Here is a 22,639-nt window from a genome sequence, read left to right as displayed (position 1 = left end):
CCGGATGCGGGCCGCGCTCTTCTCCATCAGTCTCCATCCAGCTCTGATCACGAGGTGCTGATGCGTGAGCGCCCCCCACCCACCCTCACCGGAAAAAGATGAACGGCATTTGTCTTTTGATTAAATAAAAACAGGAAAAAAATGTTGAAGTAGTGGCATTTTTGGCTTTTGGGCCATTTAAGGTCAAATTTTTCACATGGGAGGAGCACAAACAAAAATGGAGCATTTTGATTAAAATACTGAACATAATTTTTGGAGACCGGGCCTGCAAATGAGGCTGCTGGACTGAAAAAAATAAAAAATAAAAATAAAAATCCACATTTATCAACAGGAAGAGGAGCCAAGAGAAACATTAACCAGAATAATAAAAATACCTTTCTTTTCCACAAGAGGGCCTCATTTCAATGGTGTCCACGTTAGCACTTTGTTCCAGCTTCAACTGTTCTTAAAGCGCAACATAAATCAATATGGATGGATTGTATTTTGCGCCAGCGTAAACTCAACCCAGTAGTAACTCAAATAGATAGAAAGCTAGGTAGCTAGCTAAAAGATAGCCAGCTAGACAGTTAACTAGCTAGATAGCCATGTAGCTAATAAATAGCCAGCTACATAGCTAGCCAGATAGCTAATAGATAGCAAATGGATTATGTGGCGCTAAAACTCAATATTCTTTGGGTCCTGCAATTGGAGTGACAATGACAAAAACCCTGGCGCTGGAATGGACACATTTTTTGCACATCATCTGCCAGTCAACAGAGGAACGCCCTCCCCCACCCAAAAAAAAAAAAACAAGTCCACAATAGGGGTTGTTTTGTTTTTTTCGGTTTAGTGGTCAATGGAGCGCAGGGCGGCGATGGTGGCCGCCAGTCGCCGTGGCAACGCTTTGGCGGCTTGCCTGTAGTCTTCCGGCTTGGCCCTCAACAAGGCCACGATCTGCTGGAGGCTGCGAGACGGTCGCAGGCCCAAAGCGTCCATCACGTTGCCCAGGTAGTCTGAGGAGAGGTCGCCAGAGTTTGTCAGCGGTCACGTAGCGTAGCGACGGCGCCGCGGCGCCCGGCTCACCGATATCCGTGGCCAGCTGCTTGGTGGAACGCGCGTCCAGTCGGGGGAGCAGCAGGATGGCGTCGCAGTACGTCCGCATGGTCGCCCGAGCGATGGACCCCAGCCAGTAGTCGGCCGCGTTGTCCAACTCGGGAAGGTCGTCGCCTGCGGCGAGGAAAGATCCAGAGCCGCCGTGAGGCTCAGACGCGGCCACGTTGGAAGGAAAACGGCACGGAGGAGAGCGAAGGACCTTGCTCTGGCGGGAAGGGTAATTTCCCAGCATGCAACGCCAGCTCCAGCGCCGGATCCTCCTGCGTCACAAACGGTTCCAAGTGGAGCGGCAGAGACATCAGGTACTGGCCGATCTGGAGGAGGATCGGTCACAGCAGGTGTTGGGGAGCCCTCCGCCAAAATAAAAGAAAATAAAAGATACAGGAAGTGGCTCACATTTGTAATGTACTCTTGAGGCGACAGGCTGAACGTGGGCAGATCTTGGGCGTAGCTCTCTCCTAAAGCCGCCGGCGAGTCCTGATTCTGGACAGAAAAGGCCCATTTGGATGCAAGGTAACCACGACGACGGCGACGACGACACCAAGGCTCACCTCCATCTTGCCGATGGCGGCCAGCTGGTGTTTAATCTGCAAAAAGACCGAGTCGAAGGCCAAGCGGTGGGCCTGCTGGTTGAGCCGGCTCAGCGCCGCTCGGGGCTCGGCCAGTAGATTGGAGTTCCCGGCGCCTTTCTCCTGCGAGGCAAAGCCCAACGCGTTCACCGGCGGCTGGGAACGCGCCCCCCCCCACCTCCCGTCGCACCTTTAAGGAGTAGAGCACTTCCAGGAGGGCGGCGTAGTCGGCGGCGTCGCCCTTCTGGAGATAGTTGTACTCCTGCCAGGGATTTCGGACGGCGCCCTTGCGGTCCTCCTGGACGGCCGTCAGGATGCGAGGGCTGTACGAGTCCGACAGGTACTTGCCGGCCGCCCCCATCATCTTGTTGGACAACTGTTGCTCAAAGGCGCCGCACTGGCGCAACAGCTCGCCGCAAGTGCCGATGATTCTGCACAAAAAGTTATCCACTTTATAATCAGAATAATAACACACGTCATTTCTAAGCGCCTTTCAAAACTCTCAAGGTCACTTTACAGTCACAGGATAAGTTTTTCTGCGGATGAGCAGTGGCAGCCACACATGCCAGCGTTCACTCAACCCGGATAGAAAGCTAGCTAGCTAATAGATAGTTAGCCAGCTTCGTGTTTGCTTTCAACATTTAGCTCGTAGCAGACGCGCAGATTTTGCCATGACGTCCGCGAGCCACTGGTGAAAAGGATGATTTGATCCTTTCCTCTTTCATCCCGGTCAAGGATAACAAATACTCGTAGGCCTAACTAAACATGCCTAAAAAAAGGCAGATTATCTGTGCCAGTAAAATAAGAATAATAAAAACTGATGAGAAAAAAAACTGTAATTTTTGGTGGATGTTTACAATATAGACAACGGGTCCTTCCTGGTCTGTTCACACCATGTTGCTCACTTGAGCTATCTGGCTAACTAGCTAGCTGGCCATCTATTTGCTATTGGCTAGATATCTATTAGTTATCTATTAGCTAGCTATCTTTATTTGAGTTATTCCGGATTGAATGAACGCTGGCGCATGTGGCTGCCACCGCTTACCCGCAGAAAAACTGATCCTGTGACTGTAAAGTGACCTTGAGAGTTTTGAAAGGCCCTTATAAATGAAATGTACGATTATTATGATTACTTTCCCAAACCTGACTGAGTTCTGGAAGGCGGTCCAGTCCTCCTGGAAAACACAACAAGTGGGCGGCGCCTCCTCCAGTTTGCACTTGGTCCTGATGGACTGCAGCGTGGCGGAGAAGTCAGAGACGTACCTGGAAGGGGGGACAGCGGGTGTGACCGCGATGGCCGCCGGCGCGCGTGAGGCTAGCGCGCGCGCGGCTAATCACTTGGCAAAGAGCGCCTTGAGAGCCCGCAGGAGGCCGCACGCGCCCAACCCGTCCGTCAGTTTGACGCAGCGCTCGGCGGCGCCGCCCGCCAAGGCCAGCAGCTTCCCCACCGAGCGCTTGAGCTCCTCCACGCAATCCGTCAGCTCTCCGCGTTCCTACGGACGCGGCGGACGCAGGGTGAAAAGATGAAGGCGGCCCGGCGCCGTCGAGAGGGCTCACCAGAGGAACGGCGCTGATCTGGATCAGGAGGTGATTTTGCTCCAGTTCCCCGTAGCGCAAGCGGTACGGCTTGTAAGGGTCGTAGAGGGCGCACACCAGCTCGTTGACCTTCAGGAGGTTATTCTGATCTGGGAACAACGGCCACAGGTCACGGGGGGTTTGCTGACCGCCGTCTGTCCGTCTGTCGGCTCGGCGCAAACCGAGGTGCGGCGTCATGGCGGCTTCCAAGTTGCGCCCCAAGGCCAGCGCCGTCTGGTTGAGTTCCAGAAGGACATCCAACCGCTGCTCTTGGGCCGTCCCGTCCAGGGCGGCGCTGAGGCACGTGGGGACGGAGGGCACCACGGCTCCCAGGATCTGGATCAGCAACACCGTCACCACCTCCTGAGGGCTCTTGAACACCTGGCGGGGGTTGTCGTCGGAGGCCATTTTTGCTCAAAAATGCACAACGAGAGCCGGCGTCTCAAAATCACCTGGCTGCACCACCGCAGCTGAGCGTGCCACGTGGACAACAAGGCGTCGTAAAATTCCGTCAGCTGGCGATTCGGGCTTAGCTCGCTCCGAGAAAGCTCCTGCCACATATTCACAATCTGGCCCTGCGCAACGTCAGCGCGCAATTGCTAAATTGCTCATGCTAAAATCCCCCTCTGTTGACTCACTTTATGACACTTGTAGTAGTACGCAAGGAGCTGCGGCATTCTGTCGATCTCGGAGAAGACTTTGACAAACACTTTTGCTTGTTCTGCACAGAAATGAAGCTCAGCGCGCCGACGCCAAGCTAACTCGCATGGAAGTGAGCATCGTTTCAATCGTAGCTTACCGATGGACATGGAATTGAACGCCGCCACGATTTGGGGGCTGGCCAGGGCCTCCAGTCTGTTTTTAAGAGCCTCCAGGTGGACGCACTTTTCCGAGTAGTCCGGCGTGTCCACCAGCATGGCCAAGCTGTTCTGCATGCTGGTGAGCTTGGACGAGATGGCTGCTAGATCCTGAGACACGGGGCCGTGTTGGTTGGACTCCAGAGGAAAGAACACAAGCACACACAACCATCAAAGCAACACACGACTTGAATGTACCTGCGATTTGAAGGTCTCCTCGATCTCGACACTGAGCGTGCTCCACTTATCGGCCTCCCGCAGGGCCTCTGCTGCCAGCTGCATGCGACTCTTCACCTGGTCGATCTCCACCAGCACCTAAATGTCACACACGGTCACAAATCTTTGGCACTCATTGTGATTAGAACTACCTTCTTAAAGTTCAGGAGCCGAACTAGCACTTTGAAGGCGCTTCAACAAGATCTTTTGGCAATCCTTTGGATCTGCGAGTCTCTGTTGCGTCTCAAAACACACCTGCATGGACTGCACTGTGTCCTGCTCAAACTTCCGAATGTCCTCTTTGACCAGGACCATCTGCTCCTTTAGGAAAGTAGCTTCCTGCTTCAGTGACTCCACATCTCGCAACACTCTGGGCATGTTCTGCAGTGCCTGGTTACTGGTCTCTACAAATAAAGTAAAGAAAAAAAATTATCATTCAGTTCATTTGTTTTCTCCTTACTGGAAAATGAAACTCGGGGCACATAGTGTCCGTTTTAACTTTTGAATGCACATTTCAAAACACGGCCAAGGTTGCACAACTTTATGTTCTCCGTGAAGAGGCTGAAATCAGAATCAGAATCATCTTTATCGCCAAGTATGTAGAACACACAAGGAATTTGTTTACGGTAGAACACGCTGCACTAGTATCGTCGTAAAAAAAAACTGCTAAGTGGCACTATACAGTTCCATTTTGAAAAATGGTGGAGTAGGATACTGACCCTCAATAGCATTGTTGACTTCCTGGATAAAAAGCTGCAGCTTCATGACCAGGGTGGCGGCGTGTGTATCTGCCTTCCCCGGAGCCTCCTTCTGGACCACCTTAAACGCGCCATTCACCCAATCTTTAACGTCAAAATCGTCGTCTAGGAATCTCGAAAAATCCATCTTCTGCTTCCGGCTGGCTGATTCATTCGCTCGACGTCAAGAGTGAAATGTCATCGAGACATGGCGAGACATGGCGAGTGTTTTTGCAAGCTAGTTTTTCCCGAACAACGGTTTCGACACAAAAATAAAATAAATAGCCCAGGAGAATGAAATAATCATTACAACCAAATAGAGTTCCAACAATGCAACGGCTTCCTCCAGAGTTAGTTTGAAGCGTCGACAGATATTACGGAAGAAAATGTTTTGCAGACATCGCCAGCAGAGCCGCGAGAAAATGGTGTGCAATGACAGCAACTTCCGCCGTGTGACCGTGTTTATCTTCCGGGTGGTGTCAAATCGTAGAAGTTATCAAATAATGACACAGAGGTCATGTCCAATGGAAAATGAAGTAACTCAAACTGACCAAAACGTTTATTTCTGTCTAGATTCTTTACAGAAATTAAACTTTCCAAGTCCGTGATATAGGACGAAGAAGAGGCAGACGACGATGATGAAGAAGAGGACGGAGAAGAAAAGAAGACGAAGAAGAACAACAAAAATAACGAGAAGAAGAAGAAGTAGTAGAAGAAGAAGAAGAAGAAGAAGAAGAAGAAGAAGAAGAGGAAGAAGAAGAAGAAAAAGAAGAAGAAGAAGAAGAAGAAGAAGAAGAAGAAGAAGAAGAAGAAGAAGAAGAAGAAGAAGAAGAAGAAGAACGTATTTCCGGCCAGGCCGGAAGTGCAAAAAAAACTCAATTTGACCAAGACATTTGTTTGTTTCGCGATTCTTGACACAAAATGAACGCTCCAAGCCAGTGCTTGAAGAATAAGAAAACGAAGAAGAATAAGAAGAAGAAGAACGTATTTCCGGCCAGGCCCGAAGTGCAAAAAAATAACTCAATTTGACCAAAACGTTTGTTTGTTTCGCGATTCTTGACACAAAATGAACGCTCCAAGCCAGTGCTTGAAGAATAAGAAAACGAAGAAGAAGAAGAAGAAGAAGAAGAGGAAGAAGAAAACGAAGAAGAAGAAAAACGTATTTCCGGCCACGCCGGAAGTGCAAAAAAATAACTCAATTTGACCAAAACGTTTGTTTGTTTCGCGATTCTTGACACAAAATGAACGCTCCAAGCCAGTGCTTGAAGAATAAGAAAACGAAGAAGAAGCCAAAGAGAAGAAAAAGAAGAAGAAGTGACTACAGCGTCAAAGATTTAGGTTTGACGACCACGCCGAATAATCGAGCTCGCTCGTTAAAGATAACGTCTCTTCGAGCTAGCTCGCTAAAGCTAACGTCGCTTTGAGCTAGCTTGCTAAAGCTAACCTCGCTTCGTGCTATCTTACGAAAACGAAAGTAGCTCGGAGATAGCTTTCGAAAGCTAACGTAACTCCCCTCGATAGAGCTAACGTCACTCCAGCTAATGGCCTTGTATCGTTTAGTTGCATCTTCAAGTTCGAAGTTAGCTTTTTTTTCCGGCTGTTGGACTTTCCTACGATAGAAAAAACATAATGAAAACTCGTAATATATTGAATTAAAATGATACTATGAGGTTTTGATATGTTGTTAAACTGCTTTATTATTATTTTTTTTCATTCAACAGGCCTGGATGAAGCTGACCGGCAGGAGGGTCACGCACCAACCCGTCCAACCCCAGCAGAGGAAGAACGTTGGCTCCCGAGGTGTGACATGATGACAAACATCTACGAGTGTTGGGACTCTTTACGATGAAAGTCATAAGGTGCTTGCTTGCTTGTATTTCAGATGAATTCGTCATTGGCCTCACGGAAAAGCAGACGACATTTGACGGCTTTAAACATGTCTTGCAGAAAAATGGAGCCCAATTGACCGTAAGTTTGTCTCATCCAATTTGTACCATCTTATGACAAATGTTGATTGTGAAGTTGGTGTTATTTGGCAGGACTCTCATCTCAAGTTGCTCGGGTTTATTCAGACCATCAGGCTCACGCCTCATGTTTTCTTAAACTGCTTTATTTCATTTTATTTTAATTCAACAGGCCTTGATGAAGCTCATGGTACCACCACTAGAGGAGGCGGAGGGACACCCACCCAGCAGAGGAAAAAAGGTGGCACAAGATCACTCAGCAAGATTTGCACCGTAAGTGTAGCACGTTGCCTCTTTTTCAGCACGTAGATGGAGTTTCTTGTCCTTTCTCACAATGACATTTTGCAGGTTGTGCCAGTTGCACGTGCCTGGTCTTGAACCCTGCACTTCTGCGCCGCAAGTCTCCGCCCTGCCCACTTGGCCATGGGGAGTGGCTGATTTCGCTCGAAATTCATGTATTTATCATGCGATACCGCGTTGACACTTAGTAAAATTCTTTGCAGGTTCTCGGCGCTTCGCGCCTCGAACCTGCCTAGCGAGCTCGCTTCGCTCGCTCGCATTGAGACACTTGGCTCGCTCGCTTCGCTCGCTCGCAGGTTCACACTTGTGCTTGTCGGGGCCCTGGGAGGCTGTCCACTTGTGGACCCGTGAACTCGCTCCAGCGACCTCGCTTCGCTCGGTCGCTTTCGCTTCGACTTGGTTTCGAGCCTGTGCCGCGCAGTCGACACCCTTGTACCTTTCGCTGTGACTTGGTTTCGAACCCGTGCCGCGCAGTCGACACCCTTGTACTTTTCTCAGCGGCCCACGGGGCCCCAATAGAAATTGTGCTTTGTTCGCTTATATCTTATTCTGAAGGTCATTGTTTGAACAAAAGCACAAGTCGGACATGTTGCCCAGAGCTGGGATTGAACCCAGGACCTTCACATCGGGAGTCCGTTGCCTTAACCAGTCAGCCACGGGGACCACAAGTTGCGTTCAGTTATGTTCTATGATATTCTTTAAAGTATAAAAAGACTTAGACTAAAAAACTTGTCTTTTCTCAGACCCACATTTGAAATTCTGCTTCCATCTTATTCTGAAGGTCATTGGTTGACCAAAAGCACAAGTTGGACATGTAGCCCGAGCTGGGATCGAACCCAGGACCTTCACACCCGGAGTCCATCGCCTTAACCTGTCAGCCACATGTGCCACGAGTATGGTCCTGTTATGTTCTATGATATACTTCTCCAGAGTACAAAAAGACAGCCTAAAAAACATTTCTCTCTCCACAGAAAAAGACCACCGGGGAGGCTTGAAAAGTGATCTGCCATGAGTTAGTTTCGATCTCAAGTTGCCCACACACAAGACCGGCGTTCAGACCACTAGACCACGTGAAGTAGTTGGGGTTGTGCACGTGCAGTCGGATGTCATCGTGGAAGGGAAAGAGAACAAACGTTGAATGGATCACTACTGAAATACGTTTTTGCTAATTACGTCTGACAATAAAATTGGGTTGAACATTTGTGGTTAAATTCGAACACGGTCCAAACAGAGCGCAAAGCAGGCCTTTAACCATTTGGCTAAGCGTGCACATCTCACGTTGGCAGATTCGGAGACCCCATTTGTGTATTTGGCTCTGTGTACATACACTGAAATGCAGAAAGAAACGTGGAAATATTGTTTGATACATTTTTTTTTCACGGTAAGTTCGTTCTCATCAAACGGTGAGTATAATTGAGCGTTTATAAATGTTGCTGTGCGATGACCATTTTGTGTTACTGAGCATCTTCATCTTTATGAAGCTCATAGAGTTGCTTGTTCTGGAGCCACGAAGGGACGGAAGCCAGTGTCTACTTGTGCCGGTCCCAAGTAGGATAAAGACAGAGGCTTGTGTCAGGAAGGGCATCCGACGTCAATGCTTGGCCAAAACAAACATGCCAATCACACCTCTGAAGAGGGAGGACACTGATTGGCTGCGACGACCCTTGAAGGGAAAGAAGATATTTATTTATTTGTCATGGGAAAAGCAAGCAATATAAAAAGAAATCTGATGTGTTGCATATCGAGTAGTTAGCATGGAGCTAATTCACAATCCCGGATGGACTTCTCAGATAGAAACCGAAGCTGAAAACAGCATTGCAACGTTGTAAAAGAGCAGTTAGCACATACATTCAAATATATCAACACGATCACTTGTCCAGCACTAAATATATTTTTTCTTCAAATGAGCATGCAAAGGGTCATTGCTGAGTTGGTTATAGCATAAAAAAGGCATCTCAATCACTGGCCAAAAACGCCTTACGGTACATGGTCGTGTTTTTTTTCAGGCTAAAAATGCCTTGAATTGTTCCTCAGACGGCGCTTCTTCCCCATCGAACTAGATGTAGTTTTGTTATTTGTCCGCCAGACGGCGCTAATTGTTGGTTGTAATACGAGGAGAGCAGAAAATAGATGGCTTTAACACCAAAAGAACAAGTCATGATTGGCATGACTTGACTTGTTACAGTATTTCAAAATTCAAATTTTCAGTTCAGCTTCAGCTTTTCTGTATTTAAACAATTTCTAGTTTACATATAATGTTTCATACCTGAAATTCTACCTGGCTTTACACAGCTTTATTTCACATTCCCAACTTCTCTGCCACAATTTATATCTGTTTTTTTTGGGAGAACAGTATGAGTGCTCTTTGGTTAATTTGTCCAATCATTTTTTATCCTAATATGTATTTGTTTAATTTAAAGATAATTATTTGTTCCGTCGATCTAGATGTAGTTTTGTTTTTTGTCCGCTAGCGGGCGCTTATTCCCCATCAATCTAGGTGTAATTTCTATATTTGTCCGCTAGAGGGCGGAAATTTACCATATATCTAGACGTAATGTCTTCATTTGTCCACTACACGGCGCTAATTGTTGGCTCTCATGAGAGGAGAGCAGAAAATAGATCGCTTCAATACCAAAGAATAAGTAATGATTGTAATGACGACCATTTTAAAAAATCCTCACTCTCACATTGTTACAGTATTTCAAAATTCTAATTTTAGGCTTGTCTTCAACTTTTCTGCATTGAAACGATTTCTTGTTTACATACAATGGTTAATACATGAAATTCTACATGGTTTGACACAAATCTCTATTTCACGTGACCAGCTTGACTGCCACAATGTATATTTATTTTTCTTTTGAACAACAGGATTAGTGCACTTTGGTGAATCTGTCCAGTAAATTTGTTATTTTAACATTTGTCTTATTGAAAGACTGGCAGAAAAAAAATACATCAAGTTCGATGGGGAATAAGCGCCGTCTGGATTGGATTGGATATATGCCTTTATTAGTCTCACAGTGGAGAAATTTACATTTCACAGCAGCAAAGTGATCAAAGGAATGAAAGTAGAAAAACGAAATACGTGAGCTGCTGGAAAGGCAGCCACTCTCGCGGCGCCATCTTGAAGTCAAAAGAACAAAAAAAAAACTAAATAACAAATAATATGACAGCATAGAGACAATATGACAAAACAAAGACACAGAGAGACATTCATTCTTCAGGACTTGCTGTACCCTCTTTGTGATGACATGAAACAGTTCTAGATGAAAGAGGAGAGGATCAAAGCGGCGGTCTGGCGGATAAATATAGAAATTACATCTAGACTGATGGAACAAATAATTATCTTTAAATTAAACAAATATTAGAATAAAAAATTATTGGACAAATTCACCAAAGAGCACTCATACTGTCCTCCCAAAAAAAAACAGATATAAATTGTGGCAGAAAAGTTGGGAATGTGAAATAAAGCTGTGTAAAGCCAGGTAGAATTTCAGGTATGAAACATTATATGTAAACTAGAAATTGTTTAAATACAGAAAAGTTGAAGACAAGCCTAAAATTAGAATTTTGAAATACTGTAACAATGTGAGAGTGAGGATTTTTTAAAATGGTCGTCATTACAATCATTACTTGTTCTTTGGTATTGAAGCCATCTATTTTCTGCTCTCCTCTCATGAGAACCAACAATTAGCGCCGTCTAGTGGACAAATGAAGACAATACGTATAAATATATGGGGAATTTCCGCCTTCTAGCGGAGAAATATAGAAATTACATCTAGACTGATGGGGAATAAGCGCCCGCTAGCGGACAAAAAACAAAACTACATCTAGATCGACGGAACAAATAATTATCTTTAAATTAAACAAATATTAGGATAAAAAAATGATTGGACAAATTCACCAAAGAGCACTCATACTGTTCTCCAGAAAAAAAAAACATAGATATAAATTGTGGCAGAAAAGTTGGGAATGTGAAATAAAGCTGTGTAAAGCCAGGTAGAATTTCAGGTATGAAACATTATATGTCAACTAGAAATTGTTTAAATACAGAAAAGTTGAAGACAAGCCTAAAATTAGAATTTTGAAATACTGTAACAATGTGAGAGTGAGGATTTTTTAAAATGGTCGTCATTACAATCATTACTTGTTCTTTGGTATTGAAGCCATCTATTTTCTGCTCTCCTCTCATGAGAAACAACAATTAGCGCCGTCTAGTGGACAAATGAAGACAATACGTATAAATATATGGGGAATTTCCGCCTTATTGCGGAGAAATATAGAAATTACATCTAGATAGATGGGGAATAAGCGCCCGCTAGCGGACAAAAAACAATACTACATCTAGATCGACGGAACAAATAATTATCTTTAAATTAAACAAATATTAGGATAAAAAATGATTGGACAAATTCACCAAAGAGCACTCATACTGTTCTCCAGAAAAAAAAACATAGATATAAATTGTGGCAGAAAAGTTGGGAATGTGAAATAAAGCTGTGTAAAGCCAGGTAGAATTTCAGGTATGAAACATTATATGTCAACTAGAAATTGTTTAAATACAGAAAAGTTGAAGACAAGCCTAAAATTAGAATTTTGAAATACTGTAACAATGTGAGAGTGAGGATTTTTTAAAATGGTCGTCATTACAATCATTACTTGTTCTTTGGTATTGAAGCCATCTATTTTCTGCTCTCCTCCCATGAGAACCAACAATTAGCGCCGTCTAGTGGACAAATGAAGACAATACGTCTAAATATATGGGGAATTTCCGCCTTCTAGCGGAGAAATATAGAAATTACATCTAGACTGATGGGGAATAAGCGCCCGCTAGCGGACAAAAAACAAAACTACATCTAGATCGACGGAACAAATAATTATCTTTAAATTAAACAAATATTAGGATAAAAAATGATTGGACAAATTCACCAAAGAGCACTCATACTGTTCTCCAGAAAAAAAAACATAGATATAAATTGTGGCAGAAAAGTTGGGAATGTGAAATAAAGCTGTGTAAAGCCAGGTAGAATTTCAGGTATGAAACATTATATGTCAACTAGAAATTGTTTAAATACAGAAAAGTTGAAGACAAGCCTAAAATTAGAATTTTGAAATACTGTAACAATGTGAGAGTGAGGATTTTTTAAAATGGTCGTCATTACAATCATTACTTGTTCTTTGGTATTGAAGCCATCTATTTTCTGCTCTCCTCTCATGAGAACCAACAATTAGCGCCGTCTAGTGGACAAATGAAGACAATACGTATAAATATATGGGGAATTTCCGCCTTCTAGCGGAGAAATATAGAAATTACATCTAGACTGATGGGGAATAAGCGCCCGCTAGCGGACAAAAAACAATACTACATCTAGATCGACGGAACAAATAATTATCTTTAAATTAAACAAATATTAGGATAAAAAATGATTGGACAAATTCACCAAAGAGCACTCATACTGTTCTCCAGAAAAAAAAACATAGATATAAATTGTGGCAGAAAAGTTGGGAATGTGTAATAAAGCTGTGTAAAGCCAGGTAGAATTTCAGGTATGAAACATTATATGTCAACTAGAAATTGTTTAAATACAGAAAAGTTGAAGACAAGCCTAAAATTTGAATTTTGAAATACTGTAACAATGTGAGAGTGAGGATTTTTTAAAATGGTCGTCATTACAATCATTACTTGTTCTTTGGTATTGAAGCCATCTATTTTCTGCTCTCCTCCCATGAGAGCCAACAATTAGCGCCGTCTAGTGGACAAATGAAGACATTACGTCTAGATATATGGGGAATTTCCGCCTTCTAGCGGAGAAATATAGAAATTACATCTAGACTGATGGGGAATAAGCGCCCGCTAGCGGACAAAAAACAAAACTACATCTAGATCGACGGAACAAATAATTATCTTTAAATTAAACAAATATTAGGATAAAAAATGATTGGACAAATTCACCAAAGAGCACTCATACTGTTCTCCAGAAAAAAAAACATAGATATAAATTGTGGCAGAAAAGTTGGGAATGTGAAATAAAGCTGTGTAAAGCCAGGTAGAATTTCAGGTATGAAACATTATATGTCAACTAGAAATTGTTTAAATACAGAAAAGTTGAAGACAAGCCTAAAATTAGAATTTTGAAATACTGTAACAATGTGAGAGTGAGGATTTTTTAAAATGGTCGTCATTACAATCATTACTTGTTCTTTGGTATTGAAGCCATCTATTTTCTGCTCTCCTCTCATGAGAACCAACAATTAGCGCCGTCTAGTGGACAAATGAAGACAATACGTATAAATATATGGGGAATTTCCGCCTTCTAGCGGAGAAATATAGAAATTACATCTAGACTGATGGGGAATAAGCGCCCGCTAGCGGACAAAAAACAATACTACATCTAGATCGACGGAACAAATAATTATCTTTAAATTAAACAAATATTAGGATAAAAAATGATTGGACAAATTCACCAAAGAGCACTCATACTGTTCTCCAGAAAAAAAAACATAGATATAAATTGTGGCAGAAAAGTTGGGAATGTGTAATAAAGCTGTGTAAAGCCAGGTAGAATTTCAGGTATGAAACATTATATGTCAACTAGAAATTGTTTAAATACAGAAAAGTTGAAGACAAGCCTAAAATTTGAATTTTGAAATACTGTAACAATGTGAGAGTGAGGATTTTTTAAAATGGTCGTCATTACAATCATTACTTGTTCTTTGGTATTGAAGCCATCTATTTTCTGCTCTCCTCCCATGAGAGCCAACAATTAGCGCCGTCTAGTGGACAAATGAAGACATTACGTCTAGATATATGGGGAATTTCCGCCTTCTAGCGGAGAAATATAGAAATTACATCTAGACTGATGGGGAATAAGCGCCCGCTAGCGGACAAAAAACAAAACTACATCTAGATCGACGGAACAAATAATTATCTTTAAATTAAACAAATATTAGGATAAAAAAATGATTGGACAAATTCACCAAAGAGCACTCATACTGTTCTCCAGAAAAAAAACATAGATATAAATTGTGGCAGAAAAGTTGGGAATGTGAAATAAAGCTGTGTAAAGCCAGGTAGAATTTCAGGTATGAAACATTATATGTAAACTAGAAATTGTTTAAATACAGAAAAGTTGAAGACAAGCCTAAAATTTGAATTTTGAAATACACAATGTGAGAGTGAGGATTTTTTAAAATGGTCGTCATTACAATCATTACTTGTTCTTTGGTATTGAAGCCATCTATTTTCTGCTCTCCTCCCATGAGAACCAACAATTAGCGCCGTCTAGTGGACAAATGAAGACAATACGTCTAAATATATGGGGAATTTCCGCCTTCTAGCGTAGAAATATAGAAATTACATCTAGACTGATGGGGAATAAGCGCCCGCTAGCGGACAAAAAACAAAACTACATCTAGATCGACGGAACAAATAATTATCTTTAAATTAAACAAATATTAGGATAAAAAAATGATTGGACAAATTCACCAAAGAGCACTCATACTGTTCTCCAGAAAAAAAAAACATAGATATAAATTGTGGCAGAAAAGTTGGGAATGTGAAATAAAGCTGTGTAAAGCCAGGTAGAATTTCAGGTATGAAACATTATATGTCAACTAGAAATTGTTTAAATACAGAAAAGTTGAAGACAAGCCTAAAATTAGAATTTTGAAATACTGTAACAATGTGAGAGTGAGGATTTTTTAAAATGGTCGTCATTACAATCATTACTTGTTCTTTGGTATTGAAGCCATCTATTTTCTGCTCTCCTCTCATGAGAACCAACAATTAGCGCCGTCTAGTGGACAAATGAAGACAATACGTATAAATATATGGGGAATTTCCGCCTTCTAGCGGAGAAATATAGAAATTACATCTAGACTGATGGGGAATAAGCGCCCGCTAGCGGACAAAAAACAATACTACATCTAGATCGACGGAACAAATAATTATCTTTAAATTAAACAAATATTAGGATAAAAAATGATTGGACAAATTCACCAAAGAGCACTCATACTGTTCTCCAGAAAAAAAAAACATAGATATAAATTGTGGCAGAAAAGTTGGGAATGTGTAATAAAGCTGTGTAAAGCCAGGTAGAATTTCAGGTATGAAACATTATATGTCAACTAGAAATTGTTTAAATACAGAAAAGTTGAAGACAAGCCTAAAATTTGAATTTTGAAATACTGTAACAATGTGAGAGTGAGGATTTTTTAAAATGGTCGTCATTACAATCATTACTTGTTCTTTGGTATTGAAGCCATCTATTTTCTGCTCTCCTCCCATGAGAACCAACAATTAGCGCCGTCTAGTGGACAAATGAAGACAATACGTCTAAATATATGGGGAATTTCCGCCTTCTAGCGGAGAAATATAGAAATTACATCTAGACTGATGGGGAATAAGCGCCCGCTAGCGGACAAAAAACAAAACTACATCTAGATCGACGGAACAAATAATTATCTTTAAATTAAACAAATATTAGGATAAAAAAATGATTGGACAAATTCACCAAAGAGCACTCATACTGTTCTCCAGAAAAAAAAAACATAGATATAAATTGTGGCAGAAAAGTTGGGAATGTGAAATAAAGCTGTGTAAAGCCAGGTAGAATTTCAGGTATGAAACATTATATGTCAACTAGAAATTGTTTAAATACAGAAAAGTTGAAGACAAGCCTAAAATTAGAATTTTGAAATACTGTAACAATGTGAGAGTGAGGATTTTTTAAAATGGTCGTCATTACAATCATTACTTGTTCTTTGGTATTGAAGCCATCTATTTTCTGCTCTCCTCTCATGAGAACCAACAATTAGCGCCGTCTAGTGGACAAATGAAGACAATACGTATAAATATATGGGGAATTTCCGCCTTCTAGCGGAGAAATATAGAAATTACATCTAGACTGATGGGGAATAAGCGCCCGCTAGCGGACAAAAAACAATACTACATCTAGATCGACGGAACAAATAATTATCTTTAAATTAAACAAATATTAGGATAAAAAATGATTGGACAAATTCACCAAAGAGCACTCATACTGTTCTCCAGAAAAAAAAACATAGATATAAATTGTGGCAGAAAAGTTGGGAATGTGTAATAAAGCTGTGTAAAGCCAGGTAGAATTTCAGGTATGAAACATTATATGTAAACTAGAAATTGTTTAAATACAGAAAAGTTGAAGACAAGCCTAAAATTAGAATTTTGAAATACTGTAACAATGTGAGAGTGAGGATTTTTTAAAATGGTCGTCATTACAATCATTACTTGTTCTTTGGTATTGAAGCCATCTATTTTCTGCTCTCCTCTCATGAGAACCAACAATTAGCGCCGTCTAGTGGACAAATGAAGACAATACGTCTAAATATATGGGGAATTTCCGCCTTCTAGCGGAGAAATATAGAAATTACATCTAGACTGATGGGGAATAAGCGCCCGCTAGCGGACAAAAAACAAAACTACATCTAGATCGACGGAACAAATAATTATCTTTAAATTAAACAAATATTAGGATAAAAAAATGATTGGACAAATTCACCAAAGAGCACTCATACTGTTCTCCAGAAAAAAAAAACATAGATATAAATTGTGGCAGAAAAGTTGGGAATGTGAAATAAAGCTGTGTAAAGCCAGGTAGAATTTCAGGTATGAAACATTATATGTCAACTAGAAATTGTTTAAATACAGAAAAGTTGAAGACAAGCCTAAAATTAGAATTTTGAAATACTGTAACAATGTGAGAGTGAGGATTTTTTAAAATGGTCGTCATTACAATCATTACTTGTTCTTTGGTATTGAAGCCATCTATTTTCTGCTCTCCTCTCATGAGAACCAACAATTAGCGCCGTCTAGTGGACAAATGAAGACAATACGTATAAATATATGGGGAATTTCCGCCTTCTAGCGGAGAAATATAGAAATTACATCTAGACTGATGGGGAATAAGCGCCCGCTAGCGGACAAAAAACAAAACTACATCTAGATCGACGGAACAAATAATTATCTTTAAATTAAACAAATATTAGGATAAAAAAATGATTGGACAAATTCACCAAAGAGCACTCATACTGTTCTTCAGAAAAAAAAACATAGATATAAATTGTGGCAGAAAAGTTGGGAATGTGAAATAAAGCTGTGTAAAGCCAGGTAGAATTTCAGGTATGAAACATTATATGTCAACTAGAAATTGTTTAAATACAGAAAAGTTGAAGACAAGCCTAAAATTAGAATTTTGAAATACTGTAACAATGTGAGAGTGAGGATTTTTTAAAATGGTCGTCATTACAATCATTACTTGTTCTTTGGTATTGAAGCCATCTATTTTCTGCTCTCCTCTCATGAGAACCAACAATTAGCGCCGTCTAGTGGACAAATGAAGACAATACGTATAAATATATGGGGAATTTCCGCCTTCTAGCGGAGAAATATAGAAATTACATCTAGACTGATGGGGAATAAGCGCCCGCTAGCGGACAAAAAACAAAACTACATCTAGATCGACGGAACAAATAATTATCTTTAAATTAAACAAATATTAGGATAAAAAATGATTGGACAAATTCACCAAAGAGCACTCATACTGTTCTCCAGAAAAAAAAAACATAGATATAAATTGTGGCAGAAAAGTTGGGAATGTGTAATAAAGCTGTGTAAAGCCAGGTAGAATTTCAGGTATGAAACATTATATGTCAACTAGAAATTGTTTAAATACAGAAAAGTTGAAGACAAGCCTAAAATTTGAATTTTGAAATACTGTAACAATGTGAGAGTGAGGATTTTTTAAAATGGTCGTCATTACAATCATTACTTGTTCTTTGGTATTGAAGCCATCTATTTTCTGCTCTCCTCCCATGAGAACCAACAATTAGCGCCGTCTAGTGGACAAATGAAGACAATACGTCTAAATATATGGGGAATTTCCGCCTTCTAGCGGAGAAATATAGAAATTACATCTAGACTGATGGGGAATAAGCGCCCGCTAGCGGACAAAAAACAAAACTACATCTAGATCGACGGAACAAATAATTATCTTTAAATTAAACAAATATTAGGATAAAAAAATGATTGGACAAATTCACCAAAGAGCACTCATACTGTTCTCCAGAAAAAAAAAACATAGATATAAATTGTGGCAGAAAAGTTGGGAATGTGAAATAAAGCTGTGTAAAGCCAGGTAGAATTTCAGGTATGAAACATTATATGTCAACTAGAAATTGTTTAAATACAGAAAAGTTGAAGACAAGCCTAAAATTAGAATTTTGAAATACTGTAACAATGTGAGAGTGAGGATTTTTTAAAATGGTCGTCATTACAATCATTACTTGTTCTTTGGTATTGAAGCCATCTATTTTCTGCTCTCCTCTCATGAGAACGAACAATTAGCGCCGTCTAGTGGACAAATGAAGACAATACGTATAAATATATGGGGAATTTCCGCCTTCTAGCGGAGAAATATAGAAATTACATCTAGATAGATGGGGAATAAGCGCCCGCTAGCGGACAAAAAACAAAACTACATCTAGATCGACGGAACAAATAATTATCTTTAAATTAAACAAATATTAGGATAAAAAATGATTGGACAAATTCACCAAAGAGCACTCATACTGTTCTCCAGAAAAAAAAAACATAGATATAAATTGTGGCAGAAAAGTTGGGAATGTGAAATAAAGCTGTGTAAAGCCAGGTAGAATTTCAGGTATGAAACATTATATGTCAACTAGAAATTGTTTAAATACAGAAAAGTTGAAGACAAGCCTAAAATTAGAATTTTGAAATACTGTAACAATGTGAGAGTGAGGATTTTTTAAAATGGTCGTCATTACAATCATTACTTGTTCTTTGGTATTGAAGCCATCTATTTTCTGCTCTCCTCTCATGAGAACGAACAATTAGCGCCGTCTAGTGGACAAATGAAGACAATACGTATAAATATATGGGGAATTTCCGCCTTCTAGCGGAGAAATATAGAAATTACATCTAGATAGATGGGGAATAAGCGCCCGCTAGCGGACAAAAAACAAAACTACATCTAGATCGACGGAACAAATAATTATCTTTAAATTAAACAAATATTAGGATAAAAAATGATTGGACAAATTCACCAAAGAGCACTCATACTGTTCTCCAGAAAAAAAAAACATAGATATAAATTGTGGCAGAAAAGTTGGGAATGTGAAATAAAGCTGTGTAAAGCCAGGTAGAATTTCAGGTATGAAACATTATATGTCAACTAGAAATTGTTTAAATACAGAAAAGTTGAAGACAAGCCTAAAATTAGAATTTTGAAATACTGTAACAATGTGAGAGTGAGGATTTTTTAAAATGGTCGTCATTACAATCATTACTTGTTCTTTGGTATTGAAGCCATCTATTTTCTGCTCTCCTCCCATGAGAGCCAACAATTAGCGCCGTCTAGTGGACAAATGAAGACATTACGTCTAAATATATGGGGAATTTCCGCCTTCTAGCGGAGAAATATAGAAATTACATCTAGACTGATGGGGAATAAGCGCCCGCTAGCGGACAAAAAACAAAACTACATCTAGATCGACGGAACAAATAATTATCTTTAAATTAAACAAATATTAGAATAAAAAATGATTGGACAAATTCACCAAAGAGCACTCATACTGTTCTCCAAAAAAATATATAAATTGTGGCAGAGAAGTTGGGAATGTGAAATAAAGCTGTGTAAAGCCAGGCAGAATTTCAGGTATGAAACATTATATGTAAACTAAAAATTGTTTAAATGCAGAAAAGTTGAAGCTGAACTGAAAATTTGAATTTTGAAATACTGTAACAATGTGATACTGATGTTTTTTTTAAATGGTCGTCATTACAATCATTACTTGTTCTTTGGTATTGAAGCCATCTATTTTCTGCTCTCCTCTCATTACAGCCAACAATTAGCGCCGTCTAGTGGACAAATAACTAAACTACATCTAGTTCGATGGGGAATAAGCGCCGTCTGTCAGACAAATTAAGAAATTACATGGAGATCGATGGAACAAATATTTATGTTTCAATAAGACAAATATTAAAATAACAAACTTACTGGACAGATTCACCAAAGAGCACTCCTGTTGTTCAAAAGACAAATAGATATAAATTGTGGCAGTGAAGTTGGTCACGTGAAATAAAGCTTTGTGTAAAACCAAGTAAAATTTCATGTATGAAACATTATAATATATGTTTTAAGCCCGGATAAATACAGAGGCTTGTGTCGGAAAGGGGATCCGACGTCAAAGCTTGGCCAAAACAAACATGCGGATAAAACCTCTGAAGAGGGAGCACACTGACTGATTTGCTGCGGCGACCCCTGAAGGGAAAAGCCCAAAGGAAAAGAACTTTCTTGCCAAATGGCTTTGTGGGCTCCTGGTCACTAGAGGGCGACTTGCGCAGTTGGATCCAATCCGCCTACATGACGAAGAAGAAGACGCAGCCGCACAAGAGCGGACCCTCCCACATCCGCTTAAAGAGCTACTATTTCCGCTGTCAACAATCCAATTCCTCGGTGAGTATTTTGAATTTTTTTAACTGACTATTTTTAAAACTGACTACAGTATTTGTCATTTACCCGGAAGCGTGTTTATGTGGGGATTTTAGGAGCACGATTAAGATATGTCGCGCCAGTTATTCGGCAACCCACGAGTCGCCCACAGCTGTCAATCGATCAGCGTTTGACTTGAATTTGTTTTGGATGTTTACCACAACAAAGATATACGATCTACGTGAGGGCAGATTCGTCTGTAAAGTTTAGAGACTAATCTGCCCTCATAGTTTGGAGTCTAAAGTATTCACAAAAGTGCATCCGTGACTTTTTTCACCAACGAAAAATACAATACGATCAGGTCAGCAACATCAAATTGAAAAGAAACGACTTGTTACATCAACAAAACAAGTGTGACTTACCACTTTGTTTTTCCCCCCACTTGACCAGATTGAAGAGGCTCCTGGGCCAAAGGTAACGGCTGCCAGACTCGGAGGCGATGCGGAAGAGACGCTAACTTGCCTTTGGACACGTGTGAGTAGTGAGGGTGCGGGTTGGTTGAAGTGCTCACGTCACGTTACACCACAAGGTGAAGATGTGTGCTCGTCTCTCTCTCTCTCTCTCTCTCTCTCTCTCTCTCTCTCTCTATCTCTCTCTCTCTCTCTATCTCTCTTTCTCTCTCAACTTCAACTTGTGTTACGTGTACTGTACAACAGTGACAACCTGGGCATTGTCATGGACTTCTGGAATATATTTTTTTAACATTGAGGTGGACCAAGTTGGTTTAAAATGTGTCTGTGCACATCTATCTATCCATCCATCAATCCATCCATCCCTCTCTATATCGCTCTCTCTACAGCTCTCTCTCTCTCTCTCTCTCTCTCTCTCTCTCTCTCTCTCTCTCTCTCTCTCTCTCTCTCTCTCTCTCTCCCTCTCTCTCTCTATCTATCACTAATCTATTTATGCGCACATATACAGGTGACGAACTTGGCCCACTTCATTGTCATTTAAAAACTTTTGCAAATTTGAAAAAACTTTAGCAGAAGAGTGTGATGGCGTAGTTGTGGAGCACAGGGCCCCTTTTTTTTAAGTGGGAGAAGTTGGACGTGCTCATGTCCGCCTTGGTGTGTCATCACACGTGAGCTGATCAAGCACAAGGCCTCATCTCGGTCCTGTCGTCAGTGTTTGTGTTTTGTGCCACTTCAACGTTGATTGGTAAAATTCTTTCATGTTGTCATGTTAGCTTTTCTGTCCAATAAAAAATGGTCCAACTTGAATTCCAGTCTTTGTCTTTATATGACAAAATCCATCGTGGACTCACTCAGCTTTTCACGCATCATCGTCACGTGGGACTTAGAAAAATATTGAAGAAGCAAGTGTGACTGAGAACATATTTGGAAATGCTTCAATGCACAGGTCATGTAAAAGCCACCAGAACAGTGAAAGGACTGTCTGGAGTGATGAAAGTGCACCTCTCATCTTGAATCTTAGGTGGGACTTAGATTTTTTTTGAAAAATGCTGCATGTTAAACCCATGGCAACAGTGATATGACTGTCGAGAGTGACTGAAGTGCATCTCTAACATTGAATCTTAGGCGGGACTTAGAAAAAAATGAAAATTCTTCAATGCACAGGGCATGCAAAAGCCACCAGAACAGTGTAACCACTGTCTGGAATGATAAAAGTGCACCTCTAACATTGAATCTCAGGTGGGACTTAGACAAATTTTGAAGAAGCGAGTGGGACTTGGAAAAAATTTGGAAATGCTTCAATGCACAGGTCATGTAAAAGCCACCAGAACAGTGTAATCACTGTCTGGAGTAACGTAACTGCATCTCT

At 40.8% G+C, this 22,639-nt stretch overlaps 2 protein-coding genes and 1 long non-coding RNA gene across 15 annotated transcripts; 2 read left to right on the top strand and 1 right to left on the bottom strand.

The window, feature by feature from the left end:
* Nucleotides 1-144: 144 nt before the first annotated feature.
* On the bottom strand, nt 145-5,594 carry cog7 (component of oligomeric golgi complex 7). 3 transcript variants are annotated; one of them, XM_089015491.1, is made up of 16 exons: nt 5,029-5,594; nt 4,565-4,713; nt 4,292-4,408; nt 4,036-4,204; nt 3,875-3,957; nt 3,689-3,811; nt 3,419-3,617; nt 3,219-3,346; nt 3,000-3,154; nt 2,805-2,924; nt 1,852-2,092; nt 1,644-1,784; nt 1,489-1,575; nt 1,292-1,352; nt 1,063-1,206; nt 145-992 (listed from the first exon to the last, which is right to left on the bottom strand). In XM_089015491.1, exons 1-16 carry the CDS (start codon nt 5,192-5,194, stop codon nt 826-828), a joined length of 2,250 nt encoding a protein of 749 aa, XP_088871617.1. In that variant the 5' UTR covers nt 5,195-5,594; the 3' UTR covers nt 145-825. The 3 variants fall into 3 exon arrangements, with proteins under 3 accessions (XP_088871617.1, XP_088871616.1, XP_088871615.1); XM_089015490.1 differs by having other exon boundaries at nt 1,292-1,406; nt 3,689-3,787; nt 5,029-5,593; XM_089015489.1 differs by having other exon boundaries at nt 1,292-1,406; nt 5,029-5,592.
* A 202-nt stretch (nt 5,595-5,796) lies between these two features.
* On the top strand, nt 5,797-8,668 carry LOC148887803 (uncharacterized). Of its 11 annotated transcripts, none has more exons than XR_016117551.1 (7): nt 5,802-6,384; nt 6,768-6,846; nt 6,929-7,014; nt 7,183-7,283; nt 7,359-7,465; nt 8,092-8,203; nt 8,282-8,668. XR_016117551.1 is itself a non-coding variant. In XM_089015493.1 (6 exons), the coding sequence occupies exons 2-6, from the start codon at nt 6,774-6,776 to the stop codon at nt 8,126-8,128; spliced, it is 420 nt and encodes a 139-aa protein (XP_088871619.1). In that variant the 5' UTR covers nt 5,797-6,384; nt 6,768-6,773; the 3' UTR covers nt 8,129-8,203. The 11 variants fall into 11 exon arrangements, 3 of the variants coding, with proteins under 3 accessions (XP_088871619.1, XP_088871618.1, XP_088871621.1); XR_016117547.1 differs by having other exon boundaries at nt 5,805-6,384; nt 7,866-8,203; XM_089015493.1 differs by lacking the exons at nt 7,359-7,465; nt 8,282-8,668 and adding an exon at nt 7,866-7,988 and having other exon boundaries at nt 5,797-6,384.
* A 12,090-nt stretch (nt 8,669-20,758) lies between these two features.
* On the top strand, nt 20,759-21,722 carry LOC148887802 (uncharacterized). The gene is made up of 2 exons (XR_016117552.1): nt 20,759-20,824; nt 21,251-21,722. It is a non-coding gene; the product is annotated as an uncharacterized LOC148887802 (long non-coding RNA).
* Nucleotides 21,723-22,639: the final 917 nt, after the last annotated feature.

This window comes from Hippocampus bargibanti, linkage group LG15 (assembly GCF_051943395.1).
Source record: "Hippocampus bargibanti isolate YZ-2025 linkage group LG15, ASM5194339v1, whole genome shotgun sequence".
Taxonomy (NCBI): Eukaryota; Metazoa; Chordata; class Actinopteri; order Syngnathiformes; family Syngnathidae; genus Hippocampus; species Hippocampus bargibanti.
Note: the sequence above shows the minus strand (reverse complement) of the source record. Positions and strands in the feature narration are given on the sequence as shown.

Bases quoted from the DNA above. Each gene is read 5' to 3' on its own strand.
- cog7 (XM_089015489.1), bottom strand. From the start codon at position 5,194: ATGGATTTTTCGAGATTCCTAGACGACGATTTTGACGTTAAAGATTGG. The intron at 4,409-4,564 runs GTGTGTTTTGAG...TGTGACATTTAG, and splicing joins ACACAGTGCAGTCCATGCAG to GTGCTGGTGGAGATCGACCA. The intron at 1,207-1,291 runs GTCCTTCGCTCT...TCCTCGCCGCAG, and splicing joins ACCCTTCCCGCCAGAGCAAG to GCGACGACCTTCCCGAGTTG.
- LOC148887803 (XM_089015492.1), top strand. From the start codon at position 6,774: ATGAAGCTGACCGGCAGGAGGGTCACGCACCAACCCGTCCAACCCCAG. The intron at 7,015-7,182 runs GTAAGTTTGTCT...TTAATTCAACAG, and splicing joins AAAATGGAGCCCAATTGACC to GCCTTGATGAAGCTCATGGT. The intron at 7,979-8,091 runs GTTGCGTTCAGT...CTTATTCTGAAG, and splicing joins GTCAGCCACGGGGACCACAA to GTCATTGGTTGACCAAAAGC.